The 12,258-nt window shown below is 40.7% G+C and overlaps 1 protein-coding gene across 1 annotated transcript in view; it reads right to left on the minus strand.

The window, feature by feature from the left end:
- Positions 1 to 12,258, minus strand: part of cdk14 (cyclin dependent kinase 14) — a 207,006-nt gene that overhangs the window by 182,317 nt on the left and 12,431 nt on the right. The window contains exon 2 of the mRNA XM_069143464.1: positions 11,212 to 11,243. Within this exon, the coding sequence (XP_068999565.1) occupies positions 11,212 to 11,243 (32 nt within the window). The remainder of the gene's footprint in view (positions 1 to 11,211; positions 11,244 to 12,258) is intronic.

The following is a 12,258-nucleotide window of genomic DNA, read 5'->3' on the forward strand; positions in this document are numbered from 1 at the left end:
GAGAAATGAGAGTGAAAGTGATCAAATCCAGCAAGAGTAACTACAGGTAATTTATTGTATAATGAGGTGTGACAGAGCGGGGCCCCGTCACCGAGCGGCCCCGTCACCGAGCGGCCCCGTCACCGAGCGGCCCCGTCACCGAGCGGCGCCCCCGTCACCGAGCGGCCCCGTCACTGAGCATCAGGACCCGGGAAACTTCCGTTTTTTGTCCTGCCAGTAAATCCTCAACACGTGGTAGTTGGAGCGTAACTTTACGCCGCTGGTCACTTCCTGTAAGTCGGCTCTCCTCTCGGCCGGTTCCCGGGGCTTCCCGTTCAGACCGAGGCAAAGGCCAATCAGCCGTTTAATACGCGTGTGGCGGTGCTCGGTTTTGTGACGTCATCAGTATGTGACGATCCCCGTTGTTGTTATTGTAATTGTTTATCATAAAAGACAGCTTTATCTGAGAGCTATCTGTTGTATCAGTGAAGGAAAACTACATTTGTTTTCCGTTTAGCTTTGTGCAGTAAGCAGGCGAATGATAACCTCTGGGGGAAGATATTTGCTTTATTGTACGTATTATTATAATCAGTTAGCCTGATGGGCGGGGCTTACTACATTTCAAGGGGGCTGCTCAGGATGGAGGTTCAGTGTGGGCCAAGTTACAGAGAAGGTAACAGCTACTGTGTTGAGACGCCGTTGACTTTTGTAACATTTTGGTTGAGAATTTTTGTTTTTTTTGTTTTATTTTTTTGCAAACATCTTTGTTGTTTGTTGATGCCTTTTTCTACTTGTAAATATATTTTTGCCACCAATCTGCACTTCTGGGAGACGAGCACAACACATTTCAGCATCACTCTACCTACGACTACGCCATGTTTTGTGTTATCTGAGGGCTGAGGTTGAACCCCCGTCACACACAGTATTTGCAATTATCTGTGAATATTTCAATTAAGACCATAATTGATGGAAATAAAGGGCGTGAGGAAATGCGTGAATCTCTGGCTGTGATTAATGGCAGACTTTTCTCAAAGCGATCCTTAAGGTTCGTCAGAGTGCGACATCACACAGTCACACTCCCTCAGAGTATAAAAGATGTAAATTAAGTGAAATAATAATAATTGAAATGAATAAGACATTCAGTGTTTCTCTCTCCCGCCAGCGTACATGGGCGGGTCTGATCCACAGCTGGTTAGCATGCTGACGTCGAGCCTCCGGCTGGAAATGTTGTGTCTGAGACTGACATTCATTGTCACCGTCACGGTGACAATGAATGTCTGACAATAGCGATTTGATCTGTATTGTGTCTGCAGATACAGACTGTGCGGAGGACGCCGGTCCTTCAGAAGTGTGATATTTCTGGTGCTGCACAACACAGTCGCAAGGACTTCAGTTAGGAAGGTGCTCCTGAGTCAGCTGCTTTCATTGAATAAATGCTTTTTTATTTTCTTGACTTTATGATGGAGGATATTTTAACAGTTGTTATCTTTAAATGTGATGGTGCGCAACAATCCACATTAGTCAGTGTTTGTTATCAGGTGTGAAACAGCAGAAAGTCTCAGAGATGAAAACTATTCTCTGAAACCCAGAATTCAACTGCTGATCATTGCAGCACAACATTTACACACATGGTTATCAAAATCCCCACAAACAGTTTCTCAGGGTCGCTGTGTGACAACACGAAGACAGCCCTGCTTCTGGAATCACTGTGAGGCTGTGCTTGGACAAGGTGGGGCTTTGAGCTACATGCTAACACCGAGCTTTAACAGCTGACGGTTTCCATCCAAATGTAACAACTTTTAACCAAAGTTTGAGAAAACCGGATAAAGAAAGTGTGAATAAATGGTGTTTCCATCCACTCCTGTTATGCAAATATTAGTGCCACCATGTTGACATGGTGGTCTCCCCAGTTCAGCTGAGCATTATCTTATTTTAATTTTGGTCGTGGCTGCGATGTCTGTTGGTTCGGACGGAGTGCAATAAACTTTGAGACGGACGTTCCTGGTGTGCAGAGGATGAATCCTACTGGCTGACTTTCATGCATATTTAATGGTTATATCTTTTTTTCATTTAACTTCCTCTTCTGTAGTAGAAATAACATATAAATGTGCCTCCTCTCATTGTAATGACCCGATGCTGAATACATACACCGACATTAAATATGACGCTTTTCAAAACGTATACATTCAAAAAAGAAAGCTACTTCAATTTAGATTATGTGCCATATTTATTTTTATACCATTTGTACCATTTTCTGTTGAACAAAACTGAGATTCATCTGACTTTAACAGGCTTGGATGATAATGATGCTCTTCACGAGACAATCATTGCAAATAGCATCTTTTCAGACACCTTAAGAAAAGAAAAAACCTCCACGGCGCTGACATATTGTTGCACCTTCTTTCACGCTCGACGCGAGAGACATGATGACAGTGTGGTGCCCTCACACGAGCATATTCCATCAAGCATCAAACGTTCAGGCATAATTAAGACCTCACTTTATCAGCTTCTCTTTATCTGCAGAAATGTTCGTTTTGGGCCGATGCCGATATTTTATGTTCAGCCTTTATCGGTTGACATCGATGACACGTATATATTATTATTCCTCCCTATCGCTTACGTCCGACTCGCTCTTCTCTGGAAGATGCAGCTGACCGACCGGCGAGGGGGGTCTGATGATGTGGGGTGGGGGGGGGGAGGGGCTGACCGTCAACTACAGACTGGATGACATGGAAAGGTACCATTCAACATCAAGGTTCACTGATCCGAGCCCCGAGCAACACACAGTGTTCAGAGAGAGACTGTAATCAACAGCACGACGAGCTCCACGCTGCAGGTCGAACTGTCTCATCCCATCTCACGCTTTCATCTCCGTCTTTTATCTCCACTTATTCATGGGGCCGATCGGTCCGAGTGCTTCTCCTCCCTCCTCCTCAGTCACCTCGGGTTCTTTCTGACTCAACACTTCATTGAATTCACGTCGAGCTTTCCATCCGCGAGCACGCGGGATATAAAAGCCAGTGAATCTTCGGAAGGACGAGAAGAGAACTCTTTAATCAACATCCTCCCCGCCGTCGTTTCAGGGACTGCGATCAACGCCCCGCATTGATTGGACTCTTCCACGCTGCCAAAAATCAGCGAGCAGCAATTGAACCTCAAGCAGAAGAAACATCAATCAGAAGAGACTCCGCCTCTGCTGTTTTGCTTTCGGTGCATGCTGATGTTCTCCTGGGAAATGCTTCAGCCAACAGACGATCAGGTGACCTTAATCTTAGACGAGTATTGCAAACGAGATGGAACGCTCTGCATATGCAGTCCGCTAAGCATTATCAGTATAGCTTTGGAAAGCAGAAAGACTGGCGGCGTTTCTGAATGCATCCTGTACATTGAATTTACTCTATTAGCCGTTAGTCTCCACACAGACTGCCCAAACAGCGAAGTCCTCGCTCTGCGACTTTCAGTCCTTCTTTCAGTGTCCTGCTCTCCCACAGACAGCTCAGCCGCTGGTCGCCGACAGTCGGACACGTCTCGAGTCCCTCTGTGTGTCTCTGAGCAGAAGGCGCACATCAATTTTGTATCATAATCTGGAAATCGGCAACAGAGACCCACGAAATGCCTCAGAAAGCCAACTGCAATGAAGCAATGAGCCGGACGAGGTGTTCTGTGGGATTTAGCGTTTCAAGAGGGGTAGAAAGTCGCTGTCCAACACGTCAGGCGCGCAACCAGGTGGGTTAAGCGACGCCAAATACGAGGTCATTATAATTTCCACTTCTGCCAACATTAACAATCTGTCCTCTGGTCCGGGTGTTTTATCTGATGATGATCAAAAAGAAAATCTGCGCAGGACACAATGAAATGTCACGATTGTCAACACGCCTTCTGGAACGAAACATACTGGCCAGGGTTAGAAAGCGCCGTCTCAGTCACAGGTCAAAGGTCATCCAACGGGTTAATGCCCCGAAACACACGGATAAAATCACCCGAGTGGCGTGAAACAAAACATTCTCCACTTACGAGTCGTATGCTGGTGACACAGCAATTCACTGGTGAAGTGGGACTTTGAGATTAAAAGGTTTGAGTTGTCATCTCAGTCAAAAGAAAGCAATTGTTGGTTTACCAACGGTCTGTTAAGAGACATTTCGCTGTCCTGAAAATGCTAATTCAAGGATGTCAGACATGCAAAAGGAGCAGGGTTGAATTGGTTTGGGTCTTCTTTAATCCTACTCAGAGTGCAGATGGAACATTAGAATTCAGGCTCACACCGTGACAAACGCAGACGAGAGCAGCAAGAGTCATTACATGGACTCTTTCTCTAAAATATCCCACACAATTCCCAGTGATTTACGCTCCCTGACACTAATAATGGCGTTTTACTTTTAATGGATTCTCCGAGGACCTCCAGTAATTAAGAAACGCATTCATTTCTGATCCCGACACCAAACAAATGAAATTATGAAGCTCCAACTGGACTGAGAATACATAATGAAGTTCGAGTGACAAAGACAAAATAGAGAGCGACAAAGACAAATGAAAGAGAACAAAAAATTCAGAGATGGCTAATGAGGAAATCATTACTTCTGTAACAATGAGGACGTTCGACTAATCAAAAACCTCGAAGAAAACCTGACAGTTTGGTAAAGCTGAATGTTATAGATGATTTATCTGACAGCAAATTAGTTCAGGACAATAAATTCACACAACACAACACAAAAGAGATGTTAAGAAAGACCATCTTCAATAATCAAAGCCTTCCAGGGCATCGTTCTGTTGAGTGCAGCACTTTTTTTTTTTTTTTTTTACTGAAGATTAACATTTAAGCCAGTCAGGATTCACAATCTGTTTCCAGGAGGATAAGATGACTCAGCAGGTTCTCAAAACTTTCATTCATTCGTAACAACTCACATGGGAGCAGAGATTTCTCTCCGCAGTCGGATATTTTTAAGCCCAACAGCACTTATTCTACGAAATAAATCCCCTTAAATAAGATATTGTGTTCATATGTATCTGAATTTTTTTTTTTTTTTTTTTTTTTTTTTTTTTTATTATTATTTAACTTTTTCTTTTTTTTCCCCCAATATGTTACACACAGGAACACGTAGCAATCTGACCTCTGCATTTATCCCATCTGTGAGCAGTGAACACACACACACACACACACACACACACACACACACACACACACACACACACACACACACACAGAGCAGTGGGCACAGCTGCAGCACCTGAGGAACAGTTGCTCAACTTGCAATTTTTGCAAATTCTGGTAATTTACTGCAATTTAAATGAATAAATAAACATAAAAATACAAAATCACATAAAAATCTAACATTTTTGAATGCAACATAAATAAACTGTGAAATCCTGGAAGGACTGATTATTGCAGCTCTATTGAAAACAAAGACAGAAGCAGCTCAGCATCCCCCCCCCCCCCCCCCCCGATCCCCCACCATCCCTCAGAATATCAATAGCACAGTTTTACTGCAGAAGAACAGCAAAGCTGAGCAGTCACTCATGACAACATACACCCTGTTTTATAGCATCAAATTATGAACCAAAAATAAACACGCAAGAAAAAATAACACATGATCAAACATAGGTGATAAGACGTATTCAAAATGACAGAAAGCATATTTGGGAAAACAAATATTTGAGGTGCACTTACTTTTCTTTTTTTGTTTGTCTCATGTTTCATCTGCTAACATAGACGAAGCAGAGTTTATGACTTATGGTGGTTAAGATATTATGACTTGACCTCTGGGATGCTGTCTTGCCACAGTCTATGCAGTAAATAATGATGTATTATTTTTGTAATATGTATTTAGGAAGCATCTGAGGAACAATGCTGTCCTGATGACACAGTTTCAGCCTGGGTGATATATCGAATTCATTTGAATCTTTGTTTTTGCACGATGCTTCGTCTCGAATACAAAAAAAGCAGTGCCAAGCAGTGCCAGAGTTTCTGGACGGTGATGTAAGATGTCGCTGTTTCCTTGGAGACAAAAGCACACGTGAGCTTTCCCAATCAAACACACCGACATGACTCAGGCAGAACATCACATGGAGTACAATGGAACAGTTTAGTTCAAACTAAAACTTACAGCAAAACAAATATGTTCCAGCATCTGAGATTAAAGCAGCAGTGACACTCTCTTGAAGATTCGGACACTACGTCCTGACCCAGCACCAAAAAAAAAAAAAAAAAATCAGCTAAGGAGCAGCTAACAGCCCGGCCGGCTTCCCCTTCCAGAAACGACACAATCATCATACTTACACAATGGAAAAAGCCTGGCTTTATGGTGAAAATAATTAGTCCCAAGGATGAACCACCCAGCGATAGAAATAGTTTTGCATGTTGAAGGATGACAGCCTTGCTGGTGGTTCTTTTCCTTTACTGGTCTTGCACAACAGTGCAGAGTAAAGAAAAGTGTTCTTGAAACATGAACCATCCGTCAGACTAAAAGAATTATTCATTTATTGGGCATATGGCTCAGGCCTAATGGGGGTGCCTGATAGAAAAAAAAAAAACCTCTCCAGTAAGAAAGCTCTCACAAGAAAGTGCATGAGAACTGAAATTCCCCCAGTTGAGGTTTCGGTTAATGTGAGAGAGATACTCACTTATATTGTAAGACTTGAACAAGAGAAATTTGAAAGCTGTTGGAAATCTTATTGATTCTGCATCCTCATTTAGAACCAATTTTACAATCCAAAATGGTTAATTTAGCTACTCCTCTGTTCAAAGTTCATATTTTCTCTCTAATATTTAACATTTCTTCTCACGTATTATTTACACAGCATGTACTTTTCAGTTATTTTACTTCATTCTTTTCCCTTTTCACCCTTGTTAAAATGGGAACATCATGTACATGTTTTTCAAGATAATGTTTCAGTTCTGTTCCAAATAAAAATTTAAATAAGAAAAAGGCCTCTATTGTCTTCAAGAAGGAGGACTTGTGATGTCACTCAAACCGATGAAAATAGAAGCAGCAGTCTGACCCTCTGCCTGTCCCACCGATTAAATGGAGGCTGACTGTAGCAGTCTTGATGGTTTAAACAGACACAGTTTGATAAATGATCTTTTCGGCAGACACCAGTGTAAACCAGACCTCAGTCTCAGTCTGTCTCTCATAGAACTTATTCATGTTTTTATATCACACCAGCCAGACTCCCATATGTTCACATACTGTAGCTGTGGGACATCATTCAGTTTCAAACATCATGTTGCAGGACAGGAAGGAGTTATTTTCCCTTCTCAGATTCTTCACATTCTTCTTCAGCAGCAAGGCCCATTTATAGCCAATGGCCCAACTAATTCCCATGACACCAACTTCTAGGAATGGTCTGCTTCACTATAAAAGTCCAGAACAAGAACAAGGACTATATCTACTTATCCAAATAATCCCAGGAAACTTGACAAACCGCCGTGCAGCCAGAGAGATGTGACGTCCGTGATATCTGAGCTCTCGTGTCACTTTGCCAACAAAAATAAAGCGGTTTGGGGGATGTGATGGGAACGTCCTACAGAGCAGCATTCCTTGTTCCCCATCAGGAATCATGTTGATCACGAACGTGAGCAAGATGAGACCAGATGAAATGGGTCTCACAGACGATAGACAAAAAAAGGAAATTCATTCAGATCTCTTACAGGTGACTGGATTTCAGGGTTTCCATTTCTATTAACATTGTTTTTTTCTTGGATAATATCTCAGAAATGGGAAATCCCAAAGCTTTAGGCACATTCTGCTCTTCTAACTGACATGTGCACTTTTTGTTTAACTTTTCCATAAGCTGGTGACACTTCTTCTATTTGGGTTTCTACGACACAAATAGAAGCTCAGCTTTGCAAAGTGCCCAACCTTGTTTAACAGATTTTTTTTTTTTTTTACATTGTAATGGGTCTCTGCTATGCACCTTATACAAAGGCTGAGTATAGTTTTGTGCCAATTCTGATACCAGTACAAGTGCAATACCTGGATTTCAGTGCAGATACCAAAATGATGTTGGTTTTTTTGATACCTTGTTTAAGGAAGTCAAAGATGTTTGAACAAAATATGTGAAACTGCTTCCAGACCAATAAATTGTCTGGGATAAATCATCAGTGGATAATAACCAAATATATGTTTGAGGTCATCTAGAAACAAAGTCACCATTACATACAGAGGTTTCTTACTAGTCACAAATCTTTAACAACAACATTTAAGGAATCTTACTGGAGATATAGTGGCTCAAAAAGCTACTATCTGTCTGACTTTGGCCAAATACAACATCAATTTGGAAAATATTCTTTTGTAGGTTAGGAAATATCTGATCAAAAAATAAGTAAGAATGCACCCAGCGTGTTGATGATTCAAACACAATTCAGTCAGTTTTATGTATCAAATACTGAACCTAATTACAAAGCCCTGATTAAAATTGTAATTAAGGCAAAACAATTGATTAGTTCTGGCAAAATTCAGGTATTTATCAATTATAATTAAAAGATTCAAATATTCCCAAGGGGAAATTAAAAGTGGGTTTTAGCTTTTCCCATTGGACAATTTGCAGCTTTTTTTTTTGTTTGTTTGTTTTTTTTTGGTCCTTTTCTACCATTTTATAACCTAAACAACAAATGAAATAATGGACAAAATAATCAGCAGATTATTCAATAATACAAATATTTGTTAGTTGCATACAGATTCCAATAGATCTGGTGTTGTTTCAGGAGAATTGGATACCGTCATCATACTATTAAATCACATATTCAAACTGTAATTTACCTGGCTAAGAAGTTCAAATGTACGACACATCTTTTACATGTTGTTTTCCTTATTGACTGTCCAAACCAGGGATTTATTAAGGAGAACTGGATACTGGACTGAAAGATGGCGTCTTTTCACCTGGTGCACAAGTAGAAAACCTTTGTAATTTCCAGGGTTGCATCACTCATCATATTAACACCAACATGCCTGCTGCATTAGAAAAGCATCCATCCGTCTTATTACGTATTCCTTTCACGATGCCACTGCAGATAATAGACTGGACATTTTCCAAAATATACTGTAGAAGCCACCTGCTTGGTGAACAACAAGGACATATTTAGGTAAACGTCTGCAGCAGGTGCAGCGGTGCTCAACAGTTACTGTGACTTTAACTCGGAAGAGCCACTGAGTAGGGTTTCCTCGTCAGTGAAAATGTAACACTGGTTTTCTAAGACCTATTGACTGTCTCATTAACCAACTGCCGACAACAGCAAGCTGAGGGACACTGTAAAAGAAATCAATGTGTTACACAGACCTGCAAAATAACAACAAGCTAGTGCTGCTGGGACAATACAATTAATCTGAATCACTGTAGTGTATTTAAAAACTGAAATCGCTATGATCAGGCAATACAACAATATATACCAAGACCCAATACAAATTTATCAACCACCAGATTTGGATATGACTTTTGCATAACTGTGATGACGCATCTTTATGTGTCAAGATGCTTCATGCTAGGTTAGAAAAAGTCAGACAGTTAATAGATTTTCTGGATTGTATATCTTATCTATCATCTATAATATTGTGATTCCAGATGGACAGTCAGGTTTGAAAGCTAAAGTAAAAAAATAAAAATAATTTACCCTAATATCTACATAACTATTCTACCTTTAGCCTGCTTTGACCAGAAAGCTGCACTAATCCAGTATTTGTATGACCAATTAGACTATGTGTGATGGCAGCACTTGCAGCCACACAATGGATGTTAAAGTCGGTAACCTCTCGTACTCACACCTCAGCCCACTGTGCACTACCTGCCCAGCACCAAAGAGCAGAACATGTTGGCAACCAACTAGTGAATGTGGTGGAACAGTTAGCAGCTAAAGAGCCGGGAATCTTTAACACTAGCAGTCGGGGCCCAAAGCAGAGCTGAACAGCAACAACTGTACGTACATTTGTGTATGAGGAAAGTCTCCAAACATATTTTCCCCTGAATGCAGCATTATTTAACTGAAGTGGATGTAAATAAACACATGAACAGAAATGTGAGGAGAGAGGAGTCAAAGCTGCAAATTATTGAGCACAATGAGACATCCGTACACAATCGAGCCTCATTTTAATGCACCGTACAGCCTATGATGTGTTTCACATTTGTAAATTTCTGAACACCAGAGTTTGTAATTTACTATCTGAACCGCCAGGCTCGACCTGATCACATTCAGGCTCCATTTATTTAACTATTTCAGAAGGTTTGAGACGGTCGCGCTCTGGGCTCAACTGTGCAAGCGAACGGGAGCTTTTCCACATTTGGAAACTGAACCCGGAGGAGGTTTTGGTGAAACAAGATCATGTAGATGGCCTTTGTTATTTAATGAGGTAAACAGCTGCTTTACAGCCACTAGTTTGCAGTAAAAGCCTTCATGCTGGATTCCGTAAAATGTCAAATGAGTTTGAGGCAGAGTTCAGTGGACATTTCCCAGCACTAATAGCAATGACCACATTTGCAACCAAACCAAAGCAGTGCAATATCCACAGTATATCAGTCTCTCCTTCCTCACTCTGAGTGCACTGAAATGGATGGGCTTTCAATAGAAGCACATAAATGCAGTTATTAAACTCCTGAACTGCTTCTAACATACTGTCCATCTGGCACCTTTGCACTTCACATTTTACTTTCCTTTCATTTCAGTTGAATGAAACACGAAGACTTTTATGACATCAGGCATCCTAGTGCATTATGTAGAACAGCAGTAACATGGGGGCTCCATTCATTTTAACACTATATTTGCCAAAAGAGAATAAGAAGGCTATAAACACGGTTTGATCGCGTGTTTGTTTTTTTTCCCCAACGAAGAAATGTATAACAAATTAATATGGGGATTCTGTCCATTTTAACTTTAGCAGTTGGCACTGATGTTGGAGGTAGGTGTAGGATGCTTTCTGGAGTGTTCTCATACACAGAGGATCTGGTCTGCGCCTCATTTGGCAGGCCAGAGGAGCTCGTGATGGCAACTGACCCAGAGGGACAACTCTGAGATGAGAGCTCCACACTTGAATACATTACACACCATACGCACTGTATGAGTTACAAGCAGGATCCACATAAAAAAAAAAAACCACTGCAATACAATCCTTCCTAATGTTCCAGGCCAACGAGACCAACGACACTTTGAAGACTTATTTTAGTGAGAAATACAGCACTGTGGTAAAACCCCTGAAACTGGGCCAGTCATGTCGCAAGCTCTCCAAAATTCACTTGTTTTCAACCTACCTCATCAAAGCCGCTGTCCTCTTTCTTGAAAGCTGCAAGAAGAAGAAAAGGAAGAGAGAATCAGACGCTGCCTGTTATTGACGTGTTTTGAAGAATGAACGAAATAAAAAGGTGTGCTGGTGTAGTGATGCAGCGCAGCAGAGCCTCACTGAGGTGACATTTTTCAGGAATTCATCCGGCACTCATTAAAGCAGTGAAGGCGAAGCTGAGGGGAGTTCATTAGTTGTTGTAACAACTCACTCGTCTCAGTGCGAGATTTGTCAAAACAGAACTGCTCTAAACTGTTCTTGGCATTTTTAATAAATATTGAGATTTTTACAATCATCGTTTTTAAAAAAAAATATATAGATATATATATATCAACAACAACAAAAATAAAGCAGTTTAGAATTTTTTTATGCAAGAAATAATATACCGTACATTCAGGTATATTTAAAATATCACATTGTGTCTGCATTCAAACTGAGGTCAGGGATTGACAACACATACAGACATGTTTGACATCACAGCTATGTCATATAGCATAGCAACAATAAATGATATTTTCAAACAAACACAACTGTTTCCTAATCACATTTATGTGTAACATTGTCACTGACTGAATGAGTTCCAGTGTTTCTTTTCTTTTTTTTAAATGAATGACTGAGGCGCTGAATCAGAATCAGAACCAGCAGGAGGGGGTTGGGGTGGATGATGGGTGTACAAAGCACTCAACTATCACAGCAGAGACTCCAGTTTACATTCAGACTCCTGTCTGTTCTTAGATTTAGGCAACATACACACTGTTTAAGATCAAGGAAAGACAGGTTTGCACAAAAAAAATATATATTATAAACAAATGTTGATATTAATCATTTGACAGAATGTGACATAAATTTATATTTCTGTTTGAATTGGCTTCTGTATTTCTTTGCCATGGTTAATTCCCCTGTTTATTTACTTATTTTATGGTTAACTTACATAGGTTATGCTTTCGGTGTGGTTTGTCTGGTTGTCAGCAGGATTATTAAAAAAAACTGATGGCACAATTTTTATGAAACTTGGGTA

Source organism: Embiotoca jacksoni, unplaced genomic scaffold, assembly GCF_022577435.1.
Source record: "Embiotoca jacksoni isolate LCO1_2020_lvr unplaced genomic scaffold, fEmbJac1.0.p SCAF_11, whole genome shotgun sequence".
Lineage (NCBI taxonomy): Eukaryota > Metazoa > Chordata > Actinopteri > Embiotocidae > Embiotoca > Embiotoca jacksoni.